The 19,128-nt window shown below is 45.7% G+C and overlaps 2 protein-coding genes across 2 annotated transcripts; both read left to right on the top strand.

The window, feature by feature from the left end:
- Nucleotides 1-6,654, top strand: phf6 (PHD finger protein 6). Its single transcript, XM_041256034.1, has 11 exons — nt 1-441; nt 2,459-2,602; nt 2,920-3,021; nt 3,336-3,469; nt 3,975-4,021; nt 4,291-4,457; nt 4,725-4,868; nt 4,968-5,072; nt 5,400-5,533; nt 5,636-5,771; nt 6,083-6,654. The coding sequence occupies exons 2-10, from the start codon at nt 2,465-2,467 to the stop codon at nt 5,769-5,771; spliced, it is 1,107 nt and encodes a 368-aa protein (XP_041111968.1). The 5' UTR covers nt 1-441; nt 2,459-2,464; the 3' UTR covers nt 6,083-6,654.
- A 1,300-nt stretch (nt 6,655-7,954) lies between these two features.
- Nucleotides 7,955-14,606, top strand: LOC121318876 (hypoxanthine-guanine phosphoribosyltransferase-like). Its single transcript, XM_041256033.1, has 9 exons — nt 7,955-8,283; nt 9,702-9,808; nt 11,393-11,576; nt 11,944-12,009; nt 12,205-12,222; nt 12,463-12,545; nt 12,970-13,016; nt 13,317-13,393; nt 13,626-14,606. Exons 1-9 carry the CDS (start codon nt 8,257-8,259, stop codon nt 13,671-13,673), a joined length of 657 nt encoding a protein of 218 aa, XP_041111967.1. The 5' UTR covers nt 7,955-8,256; the 3' UTR covers nt 13,674-14,606.
- The last annotated feature ends 4,522 nt before the right edge of the window (nt 14,607-19,128 follow it).

Raw genomic sequence — 19,128 nt, 5'->3', positions numbered from 1 at the left:
CATCCAACCCTTTGCAACTCAACGGTTTAAAAACATTATAGTTCTAGTAACGTTAATATTACTTTCAAGCTTACCGGGGTGAGCCACCGGTTTGCTCTAATTAATCAAACACTATCGTGGGCAGCTGCAGACTTTTACGTTCTGGAAACCACTGAAAAAGCGGTGATCTCTGCAGACTCACAACCCATTTCCAGCGCGCTTTTGCTGTGATTTGCAAAGGCGCTGGTTCGCTTTCGTCTGCTCGCATGCTAGCCGTGGGCTTGTCACAGCCTCTGCGTGGATACGTCGCCTAGCACAGCCCGTCCTTGCTTTCCACGCCGCAACGTCACCTGACTGCAGCGCAGTGAACGCCGCGGATTCCGCCAGCGCTCTCGCTTCGCAATTGGGAAAAAACACCATCCAACGGAGCAACGCGATTGAAACAGTAGCACGGCTGGAAGGGTAAGGCGTCTGTTCTCGCCCTCGTTAGCCTCTCTCGCTAGTTTGATCGTGGGTAGTGTCCCGGTGAGGTGTGTGGCATGAGTGGAGGTGATGCAACCCCCCCCTGTTTCTGGTACCGTCTGCTGTGGTATAGCGCGACTGCGCTTCACTGAGACCAGCGGGTTACCCCTTAATTTGGAGCCTCTTTTTTAAAGGTTTGTGAAAGAAGCGCTTCTACCAAATGAATTGGATACCAAGACCCCCGGCGTCTCCACCCGCTCCGTGGCCTGCTGTGTTTAACCGCATCAAATCCAGCGGGCCCAGGAGCCGGACAGGCAGGCGCCTATACTGGTTTAGTCGTGCCCCCCCCCCCCGGTGCCAAATACATTTGGGGTACCCTACACCCCTTAATTTAAAAAAAAAAAAAAGGCTTTTTTTTTTTTTTTTTTTTTTTTGTTTTTTGTGTGTTTTTTCTTACGTGCTGGCGACCCGCAGTGTATACATTGTAACCCGCAGTATATATATATATATATATATATATATATATATATATAATATATATAGTTGTCCCATACTGTGTTTAAAGTGTAGTGGAAGGGCGCATGTTCACAATGCAGCGCTGTGTTAGTGCAGTTTGTAAGCAGAGCGCGTTATTTGTATTTTTCGGGTCGGTCGAGTTTATTTTTATTTTTTTGGTTTGACGTGCGAGTGACAGCTCTGGAGTCAAACAGCGCGGCGGCTATACGATACTATATATAACATTATTATTGTTAATGTTAATAAGAATTGTAATAATTATAAATAATTATGTAAATCCATTTTGACAGTGATTTGCAGTTTTGCCTGACAGTTTAATCGTTAAGTCACTAAAGTGAATGTTATAATAACATTATTTTTTTAAACTTTTTTTTTTTTACAGGATAAGGTGACATTTTAACCCTTTTTTTTTATTTTTATTTATTTATTTATTTATTAATTTTGACCCGTTCTGAATTCCTCCCGCTCCGCCTTCGTCACGGTCAGTGCTTGATTTCATCCAGCTGTAATGTTGATTCATTTCACAAAGCTAATCAACACTAATATTATTGTACGCATTATATAATTAATAATGTGTTTTTTTTTTTAATTCTTATGTATTTGGCAAGATAAAGTAGTGAGGCATACACAGCGACCATAAGAAGAGTTTCGATGTTATTCTTCATTCGCTGCCATGATGTGGTCATGTGGCTCTTCTGATTTCTGGATGATAAAGATTTATATCTTGGAGATGTTGCCACCGCACTCCCTATAGAGTTGTGTTCTGTGATGCTGTAGGTCAGCTTTGATCTTGAGCATTGAACAAGAAAAATTAACCCTTTCCTGGCAGTCATTTTAAGCGCTATCTCCACTGCCCTGTATGGAACTCGCATTCCAGCTACCATTTGAGATAGCAGCTTCATGTTTGCAGGGCTATAGCAGCACAGCATGGCAGATGTAGCTTGGCGACCTTTACATGGACCTCTGACCCAATAAAGTTGCTCTGCTGAGGTCACATCACCTCTTTTGGTTTGTGCATGATGGAGACCGCACACCTTTAGATATTGACTTTGTATTGATCACCCAGATGTATTCTGTGATGATCAGTCCAGTTTCATTGCACATCTTGCCCAGTATAAATTAACACTTTATCTGCCGCGAGTGTTTTTTTCTCCAGTCTACACCCCTTGATTTAGTGGATGGGATTGGGATTGGGATTGGGATTGGGATTGGGGGCGGGGCGGGAGGGGGGTGTGCATGTGAAAGATTAATCTGCTTACTCTTTAACCCTTTCAGTACTGGCTGTACCTCAAGGTCCCGCCTCATCTTCATGCTGTGTGTTGGCACATGCCGTCAGAAATCACGTTGGAACCTCACAGAACTGTTAGATCCCAGTCTGAGGTTGCATATAATCATGTGCAAAAACAATATTCCTTTGTCCTGTGTTTACTCCATGTGTACGCGATAAAGGAATTGCTTTGTGAATAACTTCATCTCGTGTTTGTGTGTGTGTGTGCTGAAGCAAACCATGTCGAGCTCGGCTGGGCAGAAGAAAGGAGCTGCCAAGTTGCGGAAGTGTTCTTTCTGTAGGACCAGCAAGGACAAGGAGTGTGGACAGCTGCTCGTGTCCGACAACCAGAAGGTGGCAGCGCACCACAAGTGTCTGGTAAGTGGATCATCCCTCAACGGCCGCTCTGCAAACCAAATCTCACACTGCTGCACGTTCAACAGCACATAGTTCAGAAACCATTTGAGATGCAGACTCCATATTTGCTGTGTTAGGCATAATCCCCTTGCCGGCTGACGCAATGCTTTTAGTAGCCGATGATAAGAAATTATTAGGAAGATATTTTGATGGGAAGACCTGAAGCTTATAACCATCAAATTAATTTGTGGCCAGAGATGTTACAAAAAAAAAAAAAAAAAAATGAAATAAAACCGAAGGCAGTTGTATTGAACACACATGAACCCGTTCCCTCCCAGCTCTTCTCGTCTGCCCTGGTGACGTCGCACTCAGACAGCGAGAACATCGGAGGCTTCTCCATCGAGGACGTCAAGAAGGAGCTAAAGAGAGGGAACAAGCTGGTGAGTGTCGGCTTTCATTTTAGCGAGAAACAAAGTCTTTGAAAAGCTTTGCCTTTAGTGGGTAACTATTTATTACAGTTCCAGGAATGGAAATAAGACTCCTATTTGCATGTCAGTTTTACCTGTTTGACTGCCGGCTTGTTTAGCCTCAGTGTATAGGTAACAAGTTCATGTGTGCACTAGTAAAACCAGGACTGGATCAAACTGCTGTGCAATGACAGCTCTTCTTTCCAGCCCTGCAGTTCGTTGGCAGATGCATTTAGTTTTTTGTGTGTGTTTTAAACGTTCTCTCTGTTTTGGTTTGTTTCTCTCAGATGTGCTCATCTTGCCACCGGCCAGGAGCCACCATCGGCTGTGAGGTCAAGACATGCCGCAGGACCTACCACTATTACTGTGCGCTGTGGGACAAGGCTCAGGTCAAAGAGAAGCCGTCGCAGGGCGTCTACCTGTAAGGAGCATGGGAGCCCTGCAGAGACCAGGCTGGGGCTCAGAGTACTCCTGGAGCTGCATTGCTTTCAGGAATTCAGAGCTGCTGTGTTTTAATTATGAAAACATATGGGATAGGTGCAGAAAGACAGGCGGCGCTCTTTACCTGACGGGACAGTTTAAAACTGTACTGCATTCTATCAGCCATTGCTTTTGGGGTTAGGGTTACTGATTGAAATCTTCAGCTCAGTATTCATATTCACTCAGCTGGCTTGTCCTAACATATAGTGAAAAATAGGTGAATGCCAGTTAAATCTAAGCTCATCAAATTACAATAGACCCAGGGCTTTGACTTGAAAAATCACTTAAACTACCAGACTGCTGTGACTGTGTGTGTAAAACTGTTATAATTAGTGCTAAATAGGCCTACTGAGCCCCCAGTCTGCGGCGCTTCTGCAGACAGGCAGTAGTACAGAGTGCTGTTACTAAATGTATATAAAGATATGTATGTTCCTTTTCCTTCGCAGAGTTTATTGCCGTAAGCATCGAGGTGCTACACAGGACTCCAGTGATGGTAGGTGTATAACATAGACAGTCCTCTTCAAGAGACAGGGAGGCATCTCTGTAAATAAGGCATTACATGCATCTGCTCCAATAGAATCCATTGTGTTTTGTAGTATACTGTACTTGGGGTTGGGGGTGTGAGATAGTCCAGGCTCGGTTGTCCCAGCTATGTGTCAGTGCATGTAACTTAGTTTGATTGTAGTGGAAGTCTTCAGTGCAGGTTTTGAGTGTTTTGTGCTGCATGCCTGACCCCCCCCGTGTTTCTCTTCCGTGCTGCAGACGAGCTGGAGGGGGGCGTGAACGATTCAGACTCCTCCCCGCCGCGGGGGAGGGGCAGAGGGCGGCTCGAGAAGGGGCGACCCAAAGCACCCAGCTCCCGCGGGCAGTCTGAGGACACGCGCTCCACCTCCTCGCATGGCAACGACGACATTGAGAGCGCTTCACATGTAAGAGCTCTGCGCTGGCTCTGCCCGGCTCCCCCTCTCCTCAAAACTCCCTCCCTCCTCCTCCTGGCTACACATACAGCACTGCAATGAACAACAAACTCGGTCCACAGGCTTCACCTGGGTAGCGAAAACACATTGATAAAACAAACCTAATAATTACAGCATGCTAATGTTTATTTTTCTTAATCTGTGTGTGTGTTAATTGTTAACCTTTTGCCAGTGTGTGTCTGCTCGTTATTAACCTGTTCTGCTGTGTCTTGTGTGCAGCGGGACCGCTCCCCTCTAAGAGGCAGCCCCAGTGATGCTGGCCTCCGCTGTGGGTTCTGCCACGCGGGGGAAGAAGAGAACGAGACCCGAGGCATGCTGCATGCCTCCAGCGCCAAGAAGGTGGCAGCACATTACAAGTGCATGGTACGTACCGCATGCAGGAGGGGAAGGGGCTTCACTGTCTCACTTAAACCAGCACAGCACAGGCGAGGGGTGTAACGCGGTTCGGTTTGTGTCTTCCAGCTGTTTGCCTCCGGCACTGTGCAGCTCACCACCACCTCCAGGGCTGAGTTTGGAAACTTTGAGATCAAAACGGTCATCCAGGAGATCAAGCGGGGCAAGAGAATGGTGGGTGTTCTGGGTATCTGGGTACCTGCTGCTGAGCCCCCCTGCTGTTCCAATGAAAGCTGGTCCATTCAGCTGTCTGGAGAATGGGGAACGGAAAGCATTGCAGCATAGCCTGAGACTGGGAAAGGGGCTATTTTAAAAGATTTTAAATGTGTGCACAAGAGCTGGTGTGAGCCCAGCTGCAGGCAGTGGAAATGCATCTTTTCTAATATTAAACCAAGGCATGTTTAATAATGTGAAGGGTTGTGATCTTTTCAGAGGAAGCCTAGGTGTAATAATTCCCTTTCGTGCAGGATGACCGACCCCCCTCCCCCCTGTTCCTTACAGAAATGCACCCTATGCAGTCAGCCAGGAGCCGCCATTGGCTGTGAAATCAAAGCCTGTGTGAAGACCTATCACTATCACTGCGGCCTGCAGGACAAAGCCAAGTACATCGAGAACATGGCCAGAGGCATCTACAAGTGAGCCCCGCAGGACAGCCCTGCCTTTCTCTTCTCTCGTCTTGCCCTTCTAGCTTGGTTTCTGTGTGTGAGACGGACTCTTGCCTCTGTTTCTTTTCCCAGGCTGTACTGTAAGAACCACAGTGGTAATGAAGAGCGGGATGAGGAAGACGAGGAGAGGGAGAGCCGCAGTCGAGAGAGGGCTGGCATCGACCGTGACGGCGCCAATCCAGCGCAGCAGCAGCTCAACGGCAACTAGGTACGGCACTGTGGTCTCCCTGCACTCCAGACATGCAGGGAATCAGCAGGGTTATCACACTGTAGTGTGTTACAGAGCTACTGAACAAACGCCAGCAATCGCAACCGTGAAACGGGTTCCTGCTTATTAATGATCACCTTTGTTCACCATGTATCATTTACAGTCTTTTATTAAAAGATTTTTATTTGAAAAAACATGTATGCATTATAAAATATACATAGATAGGAAACTTAACAGTTGTCCAAGCAGTGACTGAAGATCTGTTACCTGTTAAAAAAAAAAAAAAAAAAAAACAATGTGTGTTTCCACAGGTGGAGTAAGAATGGTGAGCTGAAAGATGAAGTGTACGTATTTTTCAATATGTTCATACCCGACGCTGCTTACCCTGCCTACACACACTCTCTCTCGCACACACCTGCTTATGTCCTGTCAGGTTAGGGGGTTACATTTCACAAGGAAGTCAAAGCGCTCGGCACAGGCAGCAGGAAGATTAAACAGAGGAAGACTGACTGCTCTGTGGTGGCATCGTGCTTTGGGGAGATCCGGCACTGGCTGGGATCCAGATTGGGGTCGGAAGCTGGACTGATTTTCACTCATGATCAACCCAGATGTCCTTTTTTCAAGTCTTAATAAAACAAAGTGAAACGCAAAGTTGAAGAAAGATGCACCCTTTGGTTGACTCTCTTCAGAAACGGAAGCAGCAATTTAATGAACTGAAAACTCTTTGTTACGTCCTCTCTCTTTCTCTCTAAGTGACGGGGATCTTTGGTTTGTTTTTTCTTTTTCAAAAACATGTATAATATTTTATTACCTTGTAATTGTAAAGATCTGTGGCTTGCTTTGTATTCAGGAGGTCAGGATTAAAAGCCTTGTGTTAGCATGAGTTTGGAGTTTTGTTACTACTCAAAATCCAATAATTTGTCTCTACCCTTTCGTTTATTCTGTACCTGAAACTTTCTCCCCTCTCAATGTTTCTTGATAACGTCATTAATCTCAACTTTGAGATATGACAGTACAATCATCTACAAGTATAATTCATCAAAGCTTGAGACATTTTCCAACTAGAAAAGGGTGCAGTGTTGTGCCTATGAACGATGAGGCCTGGATATATACGTTGGCATTGGTGGGGCACTTGATCAGATTGGTGCTGGATGTTTGGAGTGAATTTGAGCTCTAGCACATCAAGTGATCAGGTACCAGGACACAGCAGCAGCTTCTATATAGCATTGTCCAAAGTGAAGCAGAAAATACAAGCAAAGAACCGAAATGTCTTCAACATTGCTCGTGCTACAGACTCTGCTTAATGCCCTTTTAAGAGGAAAAAAAGTCACCACGCAATTACATTATTTAGAAATCAGGTGACAGGACCCCGAATGGGGTGAGCACTCTTCCTCTCCCTCCTGTTTTTAGCAAGGTAACAGCGAAGTAGCTTTTGATGTTGTCAGCATGAAAACCCGTGCTGGCCCTGCGGGCACAAAACTGAACGAAACGCAGGTAAACCTCATTTTCCTCTGCTGGTACCGGCTGTGGCAATGGTATTTAGTTGTTTTATTATGGTCGGTAGGGGATTGTTTTAATCGGAGAGTGCTGGTGTCCTTGTGATTCTCGTATCTGCTTCGCACGGTGTTTATCTTGGTTCAGTGATGCCACAGTCCGAGTTCAAGGTCTGGGGAGTGGGAGGAATTCACTGGCCTATAATCTCTTTAACTGCAGGAGGCTGTGGGGTTAAGCGCCACGTAGCAACTGGGCTTTTATTAACACATTCATACGATGCTGCAAGTAGTGGCAAATAACGGTGTTTGGTTCATAAATTGTTATTTACCTTGAAATTATATTGGGCAGCATCCCCTGCGTTAACCGCCTCTGCCTTCATATATATATAATGGCCCCCAAAACGGCAAGATAGACAATTAATACAGGGCCTTCATCTTGCAATGGATAAAAACATTGCGTAACACGTCGGTTACATTCTCCAATATGTTCCACTTGCGCGTGTATTAATAGGACAGTGCTGACGTACAGCCATTCCACACAGACATGTCAGCGGGAGACTTTAGCAACCCCAGCCCAAAACCTAACCCTAGCCCAATACCTAACCAAGAACCATCTGATGCCCTCAGGACACTTTCTAGCGATATCCCTGCGTGCAGCGTGTCGGAGCCTCATGCCGGTACATGGTACAAATATTATACCATGTTGCTGGAGCGCCTTGCCTGCTGCACTGCGTTGTTTTTTTCGTTGTCACTACAATGCACAAGCCGCGGCTGCACTGAGAAATGACACTGAAAGCGTGGTGGGCGGCGCTTCGTTTGCGTTCTTCACCCAGACCCCTAGCCTTTTCCCGAGCAAAGCGTGCTTCAGTCCCGTCAACCACACAGTATTAGCTGCGACCTCACGCAAAGGGAAGCCCGGGTCTGGGGAAGGCGAAGCGAGTAAGCGGTAGGCTAGCATTGCAGCAGCCTCTTGTAATAATCACACAAGCGGCATGGCGACTGACAGCTCCTGTGTCGTGGTAAGTGACTGCCCCGGCGGGCTTTACATATTTACCGCCTGCTGTGCCAAAACAAAAAGGGTGGGTAGCGGAAAAGGAGGCTTGTGCTCACATGAGACAAAGTCGCACCATCGCTCCTCTGCTATGCACTGTTTCAATGTGTGTTATGCAAGTCTCGTGTGTTCCGTATGGGTTACAGGGGACTGGAGTGTGGCCAGTGAGATGCCTGTTCTTACGGTCATTTTTGGTATATTTTTTTTCTAATTTGCACGCGTCCGGCACATGGCACCGGGGCAAGCTGCTGGCTAATAACAATCTATTTGCCAATAAACAGGCGTGCTGGATTAAAACAGATAATAACAGTCAGGGTTTTCCATTCTGCAACAGAAATGAAGCCAGCACAGTAACCATGCTGCGTGTGCCTGTGAATCTGAGGGATTCCGAGTAGTTTGGAAGGTGTTGGATTTCAGTGTGCTGTAAACAGAACGCACCCCGAGAACGCGGACGCAGTCAAGGGTCACGTGTTGCAATACGGGATTACTGGATGAAAAAAGAGAGTTGCACTAGAACATAGAAACAATAACATTCAGTTATTTATAGATTTGTTGCTGTTTGTTTGTTTTTATTTATTTATTTATTTATTTATTTATTTTCCAACACCGATTTGCTGTTTTGTGTTCTCGCTGTAGAAGGCTTTGTTCTAATGTAGTTCATATAGACTAGAATGGTTAGCAAATAACGCGGTGCAGAGAGTGCCCAGGTCAAAACAGGAAAAACGTCTACTAGTTGAGTCATGCACTTCCCCCATTTTGAGCACAGATCTGGTCTGACTGGTCACTTGTGGAAAGGATTGCCCATAATTGTGTGCTCAGGAGTCTGAGCAGGGCTGCACTAGGCAATGGAGACACTGTTTAGAGGATGCACACTTCCTTTCACTGAAGGTTCTTAGGGGGTTCTGGTGTGGCACAGACCTAATATTATGTGAGGTAAGCAGGGGTGGAAGCCAGACCGGTATTGCTTAGCAGTTTCATTATGAGCCCCGTCTGTTCTGAATGCAGCCCAGGTCAAGCCAGGATTACATCGCTTTGTTTTTCAGCTTTGTCTAAAGGCGTAAGCTAGTGGGCCCAAGTGGAAGGTGCAGAGCTGCGTGATGCCGTTTTGTCCTTGAAAAGGTCATGCAGTAGGTCAATGGTTCAGCTGTAAATGAGTGTGGTTTAAACTTTCCTCTCAAATCAAATGAGAGGAGTGTGACTCCCTCGGAGCTCCCAGCCACGCTGCACAGGCATGTTCACAGAGTGGCCTGGGCTGTGAGACTGCGCTGCTTGAATCCCTGCACACCAGCATGGAGCAGCTCGGAGTCACATGATAGAGAGGAACTTTTCATGTCTCTTCATTACTTTGATATAATCGCTTTTCTGGTCTTTGTGTTTGTGTTTCAGCTCAGTGATGAGGAGCAAGGCTATGACCTGGATCTGTTCTGTATCCCTAAGCACTATGCAGGCGACCTGGAGCGGGTCTTCATCCCACACGGCCTCATCATGGACAGGTCTGCACCCCTGCTGCTGCTAGCCCTTTCCACTCGACAGCAATCGCAAGCTTGCTTATGTAACGGGGATGGAAATGAGACTCCCACTGCAGAGCTGTTTGATCCATTCCTGGTTTTACTATGGGTTTAGTAAGACGTGCCTTGTTACCTATACACGGGGGCTAACCAAGCTTGTATTAAAAACCTGGAACGTGTGAAACTGCTATGCAATGGGAATCTTATTACCAGACCTTCTGCACGGCCCTAACGGATTCTGAGAGGATGCCAGCCATCCTGGCACGTTTCTGTAGTGGGTTACACACGTTTTGGTTTGTTTTTCTTTTTGCACGGTCCGCGGTTTGCACCCAGCTCACGCCCGGTTACACATACCTACAGTTACTCGCACAGACCAGCTCAGAACAGAGACCCTGTTCTGACAATACCTTGAAATATGAAGTCGATCTCCAGTCTCCCCATTAGCTCTTTCAACACTGCAGACCCGTATAGAGGTCTAGGAGAGATAACTCTGTTGCACTATTGCACTATTGCCTAATTGCAGGATAGGAAAGATAGCTCCACTCATAACTGCAACCTGCTGTTGCAAAGCAAAGCTGCCTCCCCCACACAGCAGAATCACAGCCTGTCTACAGAACTGTTCAGCGTTCACAGCTAAAGCTGGTTAATCATTACAGTGACTGTATTTGCACAGATACCTCTGACCTGTGGATTGTAAACTTTTTATGTTCCCTGGCAGTGCATCCCCCCCTTTCCCCCTCAATACAAGTGAAACCCTTTTATTGACAGATTGAAAAGATAAACTGTGTCGGATCTAACGCACGCGTTAATAAAGCGAGACCTTGGGGAAAACTACCAGGGACACAGACACAAAGAAAAAAGCATTTGATTTAAAAAGGTCATTCATTTATCAGGGAATTTAAACTTGCATGGAGTAGATGGATTCCAAAGGAACTGAGTAAACAGGGAGGATTCGATCCTTTTTTACATGTGTGTGAGAGACAGTGTGTGTGTGTGTGCTTGTGTGTTCAATGCACAATGAGGCCAGTGTCATTCTTGTTAAAGTGATTTCAGATGCAGTAGACAGTGATGTGCAATCAACCCATCTCTCATCATCACAATCCTACACAGCTTCTCTGTGGGTTTCGGTGTGACCGAGCTGGATTCATCAGACTCTTATGCTGCCAGTTTGCTTGGGATCTGCTCGGTCATGGCTGGGGTGTGATTTCTAGATCAGTATCTCCAGCTGCCGGGGTGCTGAGACGCAGAGAAAGCTCAGATCACATCCTGGATCTGTGCAGTTTGACCCTGCAGACTGCAAGGTGTAGGATTCGAGAGGAACCCAACAGTCAATCGAGGGACAGCCTCAACGCAGGCAAGATAACAGATGGATGCATTCTCTCTCTCTCTCTCTCTCTCTCTCTCTCTCTCTCTCTCTCTCTCTCTCTCTCCCTGTGCTCTCTCTCCCCCTCCACTCTCTCTTGCTCTCTTCTCTTTCCCTGCACACTCTCTCCCTTCTCTTTCTCCCCCTGCACTCTCTCCCTGCGCTCTCTCTCCCCCCATGCGCTCTCTTGCTCTCTCTCCCTGCAGGACAGAGCGCCTGGCCCGTGACATCATGTGCGATATGGGCGGTCACCACATCGTGGCGCTGTGCGTGCTGAAGGGTGGGTACAAGTTCTTCGCTGACCTGCTGGATTACATCAAGGCTCTGAACCGCAACAGCGACAAGTCCATCCCCATGACAGTGGACTTCATCAGGCTCAAGAGCTACTGTGTAAGGGCTGCCCGCTCTCTGATTGAACCATGTGCTCCCTGATGTGCACAGCAGAGGGCCCCCTTCCTGTTTCACACCCCTCGCTGATAGCGAAGGCTCAGGGGGACACAACCAGTAGGGTTGGGACAGCCCTCCGTTACTCTGCAAACTTGTTTGTGCGATGGGTGTTTAAACGTCTTTAAAAACCCCAAAAATGCAATGACAAGCAAGTAAAAATGAAGGCAGCGAATATGACCATCAATTAACAAGCAAACCAGTAATCAGAAATCCCCAAAACAGGACAGGAGCAGCACCCTTGAAGTGGACCTGTCTGTCTGTCTGTCTGCAGGTTATTTATCGTGCTGTTTGTGGTTTCTTTCCCTTTCAGAATGATCAGTCGACGGGTGAAATCAAAGTGATCGGTGGAGACGACCTTTCTACACTGACTGGGAAGGTAGGGCTTAAAAACCACGAAGATGCAAATACATGATGACCCCGTATGAGGGTGACAGTGCTTCTCCATATGAAGTAATGGAATTGTATTTTTTAAATGTATCAGAAATTTTAACAAATTGAAATGACCAAATACAAGTAAAATATACTTTGAATGTTTCTGTTAAATCGCTCTTTCTCTCTCTCTCTCTCTCAGAATGTCCTGATAGTTGAGGTGAGTGGTGATTTATTATAAATTCTTGCTCATTAGACCAGACACCTCCCAGTCTTAGTCTCACTGCAAGCTCAGAACTCGTCACCCAGGCTGAAACCACAGTGGGGATGGAAGATGCAGCCTGCTTTTATAGTCTCTGCATGTGTAAAGCTCAAACACATTGTGTGGTTTGTTTTTTCCGATTGCTGGTCACGGATTTATTATATATCCTTGTTTACAGTTTCTTTGTTTTTATTCCAGGACATTATCGACACAGGCAATACCATGAAGACTTTACTGAAGTTGCTGAAACAGTTCAACCCCAAGATGGTAAAGGTGGCGAGGTAAGCAGATGGACTCCGTTTGAATTGCTGTATCCCTGTTCTTCAAAGCCTGTCTCCTCTCCCAGCTGCAGAGCTGCTGTATTACAGTCAGCATGGACAGGCGGCCTTTGAGACTGATGGCGCTGTAGCACCCTCTGGTGGAGTGAGTGGTATTGCATCCCCTTGGGATTTGTGAAGGGAATAGCTGACTGCACTTCTATAAACACAGCATGTTAACACAGCCAGGGATTGAGATGATCAGCCTTGGGCATTGAACCCCTAGACAGTCCCTACTCAGTGTGGTTCTGTGCAGAGTCCTCACAGTGGGTCCTCAGTGCCCCCCTCCTCAGCTGTTTTTTAGATGCTGGTGATGTGGGCTCTGTGGTTGTAATGCAAGCCTGTGCTGTTTCTGTGGTTGCTCTATATTTGGATTCTGTCTCAACAGCTTGCTGGTGAAGAGGACGCCCAGGAGCGTCGGATACAGACCAGACTGTGAGTGATACTGGGGGTTTTGTCTGATAAGGTGGTACCTAGTTGATGTCAGTCTTCCAGGGGTCTGCATTGTTTTCACATGCACGCATTTAAAAAGCAGATACACACCAAACCTCCTGCAAAGTTTTCAGGGCTTGTTTGAGACACAGACTGCCTAACCCAGCTGGTTGTGTCGAACGCTGTGAGGGCTTTGCAATGTGCAGCCTGCAGACCACAAAGGCACTTCTCACCTGGGGGGGTACAGGGTGTTGTTCTTCTTTACCAAACACAGATAAATCAATGAAGTTCTTCTCTTTTCAGTTGTAGGATTTGAAGTTCCTGACAAGTATCTAGTGGGATACGCGCTAGACTATAACGAGTACTTTAGAGATCTCAATGTAAGTATACCGTGGAAGCAGAGTATTGCTTATGGCAAGCCCCTGAATCGCTGCTGTGTAAGACACAGAAACAATGGTGTTAGTTACAGCTGAGTTCATCTTATAAACTAACCCAAGTAGACACACATTTCAACAGGGTTTCAGAAAAGCTTTTCATTATAATCTGTGTGGATTGCAAGATGACATGTTTAACATGAAAATACACTGAATTTCTCTCTCTCCTCTCTCTCAGCATATCTGTGTGATCAGTGAACACGGCAAAGAGAAGTACAAAGAGTGAAGAGCCCAGACGAACACCTAGCTGGGAACGATTATATTATTATGAATTATTAGACTGTTTTATATTTTAAAAGCAGTGGTTTAAGGATCCATTTTGTATTTGCAGTTTCTTGGCACGGGACCCAGCCATCGTCCCCCGACACACTCTACAGGCTGCTGTCACTCTTGAACCCACAGCCAGCCACTAGCTGTCCCAAACGTTTGTTAGAGACACGCGCGCTTCATGCTTTGATGCAAATTTAAAAAATCCTGCTCCCCTTTTTAATTGCTTTTAGTAAAGCCAAAGTGAGCTCCTGATAATCTACTCGTCTATGCAGACACTTCAATAAAACGAACAACACTCACAACACGACAGTGCAAAGCACGCTGTACTGTGAAGAAACAGAGAGAAATCTGGACGCAGGGTTAACTGCAGTATAGCAAAATGAAAAGGTTTTTTTGGATATGCACGAAAGGTTTAAACGATTAAAAAAAAGAAAAAAAATGTATTGGTCATTTAACCTTTTCATGTAAATCCCCCAAAAACCTTGTCGTTTTCATTGTTTGTATGCTGCTGATATACCTCCTTCCAAAAAAATCTATAAATAAATTCACTGCGTCAGCACTGTCCCCTTAATCAAATTGATTTCAGTCACTTGTGTTTTTTTGGTTTGATTTATATTAACAATTCCAGGGTCCAATCCAGCATGAAACATTTATAAAGCAAGACAGGGCTTTTAAAAAGGAACTAGCAGAAAACAAAGACATTTCAGCTGTAAAAAAAGAAATAAATAGAAAGCACGACTCCCAGTGAGCTCGATGACGTGTGAAGGGTACAGCAGCCATGTTCTGACCCTGAACTGAAGCAGAGGTATGGATGCTTCTCATGATTGCTGTAATTTATATTGTTCAATGTTAATTGTCTGTTGGTCTACATTAAACCATCATTGCAACATTCTGGGGAACTTTAAGTTATTCAGAAGTGGAATCTGATATGCAGGGTGATTTGTAATTTGCATGGTATGCAAAGGAGAATGTCTGTGACGGGGTGGGGGGGATGGAGATCAGTGTCCAGAACAGGCTCCATGGCAGTGGAAACACATCTCACTGTTCCAGGGGGTGTAAAGTGGCATGTGAATCCAGTCTGAGTGAGCCTGTTCAAGTGAAGCCCCACAGCCAGCTTGCAGCTCCCTGCGATACACACGTATACATGGCTGCTTGGCTCAGGGCATGCCTTGTGTTAATCAGGCAGCCAGAGTAAACTGGTATCGAACACGCCAGGCAGTTCCCAGGCGTCGGAAAGTTGTATGCAAATGTTAATAGATTATAAACTGCGCACATGTGATGTTCAGTAATCCAAGGCTAGCTGTCTGGAGAAGCCCTCAAGCAGAGTTTGTGAGGACAATCCCAGGGTTAACCTGAAAAGCATGTGTGTGTGTGTGTCATTGCAGGGAGATGAATTCATCTGGAGAAAGGAAATCAGAATATTTCATCAGATACATACAGCACTGTCAGAAGAAACTGTGCCCAAAAGATATATTCTACTGGACTACAAGCAGTACGCTGCAGCCAAGCGTTTAACATGAAGTAATGACTCCTTACTGAAAAAACAAAACAGCCAATACAAACAGTTAACGTTGTGTAACAAGGTGTATTTATTAACCCTATAAACATGTTAGTTATGCTTTTACAGTTAGAGATTGTGACTAGAATAATAACACTTATTTTAGTATTACATGTTAGAACATTTCCTAATACAGTATATATTATTACACCATGAGTTAGTTTATTATTTTCCTTCTTCATATGTGTGCGTGTATATATGTGTATATATATATATATATATATATATATATATATATATATATATATATATATGTAGTAAGATAGCAGGGAGAGGGTTAGATTCCTCCCTGCCTAAAAACATGTGCACATGCACATTTGTTTAATTTAATTAGATTTGTTTGTTTTATTAAGTTTGTTTTTATTTTATTACACAGTACCTTTCTGTGTGTTAAGGTTGAAAGCACCATCCACACAGCATCAGCCCTGAGCACACTGGCTGCTTTCTTTAAATACCCTGCACCTGGCTCTAATTTACGATGATAGCCAGGTACAGGGGATAACTAATAATAAAACAATTAACAGAAATCTAATTAACTTAAACCAATGTGCATTTTCACATGTTTTTAGGCAGGGAGGAATCTAACCCTCTCCAAGGACACGCACTCTCTCTGGGTGAAGGATATGAAAGGGTTCATTGTTTAATTCATTGGTGAAATGGATTGTATGCTTGGTAATGAAGAGCCCTTGTCAAAGGTTCACGCTGTCTGGGAAGGAGGAAGGAAAGCGCACGCTGCACACTCAAAACAAAGGTGAAACAGTTTAAAAGGAGAACACGCTTGTTGGGAAGTGAGAACAGGCTTAGCCTGTCCTGCTTCAGACATGAAAAGTGCTGTTTAGCTGGGATCCGAAGACGGTTCACGCTTTGTTTTGTCATTTGTGTTTGTAAAAATAAACCTGCATTGCAGCACTTACAATGCAATCTACTGTTTCAACCTGGTGGATTCAAAGAAGACCAAGAGCAACAGCCCCATATCTCTATAGCTATCTATCTATATCAATATATCTAAACCAATAGGGACAGTGTTGTAATGTAGCGCCAGCCTTGCTAGAGCAGAAACGCAATACTGGAGATGGGAAAGTGAAACTCCAGTATTTCCGTGCTGCTACAGCACTGCTGACAATCTCCATCCAGTACAGCGTGCAGCCCCACAGGGAGGAGGAGCAGCACCTGCAGATATATAAAGGTGAGCACAGAGCACTGGAGCAGCCCGGCAGGACGAGGGCTCCACACACAGTGAAGCAGCTCAGAATGGTCTGTATCTCCCAATCACTGCAAACCATGATGTGCTGCTACACCAGCTCGGAGCAGGGAGCCGGAGCACAGCCCTGAGCCTACGCAAGCAGCTTGCTGCGCACTGCCTGGACCAGGCTGATCACACGACATCACAACCCCGTGGGTCCAGGTTCCACTCTGCAGAATGTCCTGCTCCTGATTGGTCAGGCTTAGCATCTTAATATAAAACAAGGGAACAGCACTTCACACAGCACCAGGGAACACACCAGACCAAGAGACCAACCGGGATTCCCCAGGAAGGCTGATAAGAGGTGCAGCTCTTTCTGCCAACATAAACGTGTGTTCACTTTACAAACAACTGAGTACAATATAATCCAGTTCACTAAAGGCTGGAGGTAATGCTTTAAAAATATGACCCATGGTAGCTCAAGAACTTCCCAGAGGGGGTGTGCTGTAGGTCTTGCACAGCACACCCCAGCCTGCTGATTGACACAGGGAGAGCTGCTGCAGGCTCCTCCCTCAGTGAGTGAGACCACACCCCCTTACCTCAGAATCCCTCGCCCCGCTCTTCAGGGCCTACGCTCTCACACCTTCCTCTGCGTATCCACCTTGCTCTTTCCCTGTGACTGAAAACTCAAAAACAAACCCCCTGCTGCCCTCTTCTGAGAGCCACACAGCGCAGCTCGCTCCTGCAATTCAAAACGATGATGAACACAGACATACACCTGGGGTTGCAAAAGCTCACAGCTCAGGTTTCAGCACGCAGACTATGCAGTGACAGACGCAAAGATCATTTTTCACAGTTTAATCGCAGAAAAACTCACACTAGCCCTGCTGCACCCAAGACTGCGTTTCCCCAACTACCATCAATGAAGTAAACTGTGGAAATGATTCCGTAGCCAGGAGCCTGAGCAGCCCTTGTTAAATGTATTGTTCCTTCTCTTATAGCTGCCTGAACACCTCCTAACAGTCAACCTGCACATACAGGTTCAGACAGTTTGTTCAGCTTCCTGCCAGCAGTTCTAGGTGTTCCGATGACACTGAGCCCCCTGGTGGTCGGCAGTGGTACGGCACGCTTCAGGTCTCTTCATGAAAGCTAGCCAAGCGGACACCAGCAAGGCCCGACTCCCAGGGCTCACCCTACTGGTGTGCAGGGCTGCCAGGAGCCACTGCGGACAGGTTGTGCCAGTGGACACTGGACACAGGGCACAGGGCGGGCCTGGAACAGAAAAGCTGAAAATACAGACAAGACAAACTAAAGAAGGACTAAACCAGCAGGCAAGTGCAGCGGGCTGGATAACTTGTGTAAGAGAGTTTCATATGTTATATAATCGTTTTTTTTTTTTTTACCATTTATTTATTTATTTATGTATTGCTTGTGGTTTAATTTTGCCATGTTTATTTTCTTTTATGCTTGTTCTCATCTTAAATAACGAAATGGCTGGATGAATAACCATCCTGGTTCGGTCAGTCGATTGGTCCACGTAGAGCTTGTATTAACTGGCGGTTTCCAGAGCAGGTCTGTGTATCTGATAGAGCGCGGTTGTAACCAGTCAGGGCTGGCTTGCACCGCAGCCTGGAAAGCCGGCTCCTCCACTCACCTGTCAGCCTTTGAGCAGCAGCTGATGGTGACGTCACAGCCAAGCAGCTGCTGCTCTCGGCGAGCTTTGACGTCAACGCCGCGCACGCATTATTAGTTTACGCAATCTTTTTTGATCCGCTCTTCTGCCCTTTATGACGGGTTGCAAGGGTTTGGTAACCTCGGCATTTCCATTGCAAGTCCGACCATGGATTTAATCATAAAACGAACCAATCACAGAGCCCGTGAAAAGCAACCTGCTGATTAATATCACCTACCTATCGATCTATCTGTTGACCAGCAGTGCGGGATTTCATTGTTTCAGGACACGCCAGGGAGCCGGCGTGGGTCACACTGGCAGGATTGTGGCATCAAACTTTGCGCAAGCAAAAAATGCATCTGATGGACCCTTACTGACGAAAGTGTCGCTGTTAGTACTGTGTACTGCGCATACGGACACAAAACAAATGTATTTATTAAAAAATAAGTGGCTTGTACAATAGGAATTATACAGTAGGCCTTTATACATATGCGAATTATAATTGTATGAGTGGATCAGTTATTGAAAACACACTGCGCGCAATGATATTTTATAATATGTTAACCAAGATAGCATTTTGGATCATATAATCTGAGTCGCATTATATATTAAAAAAACACTCCTACTAGTTCTCAGGCTAGTAGCTACTGGTATTGTACTGAACGCCCATATCACATGAAATAAAACTAACGAGACGTGCTATTGTGCCGTGAGATTGACACGCTTTACAAACACTTATTTACACTTAAACGCTCATTGCGGACTTTATACAAACACGCCAAAGTCCGTGATGAGCGATAATAACAAGATCACTAATAACAGTAACAATAATTAACACATCATCTTTGAAACCGAACAGCAATTCACAGCTCGTCGGTAATAACGCGTTCCGGTATGGAGGCAAACAGATCCACATTCACAACACAAAGACTTCTTTAAACAAAAGCCACGGCATCACACGTCTTCCCTCCGGCTTTTACCGCTTTGATGTTACGTAT

The sequence above is a fragment of the Polyodon spathula genome, chromosome 7, assembly GCF_017654505.1.
Source record: "Polyodon spathula isolate WHYD16114869_AA chromosome 7, ASM1765450v1, whole genome shotgun sequence".
Classification (NCBI taxonomy): Eukaryota; Metazoa; Chordata; class Actinopteri; order Acipenseriformes; family Polyodontidae; genus Polyodon; species Polyodon spathula.
Note: the sequence above shows the minus strand (reverse complement) of the source record. Positions and strands in the feature narration are given on the sequence as shown.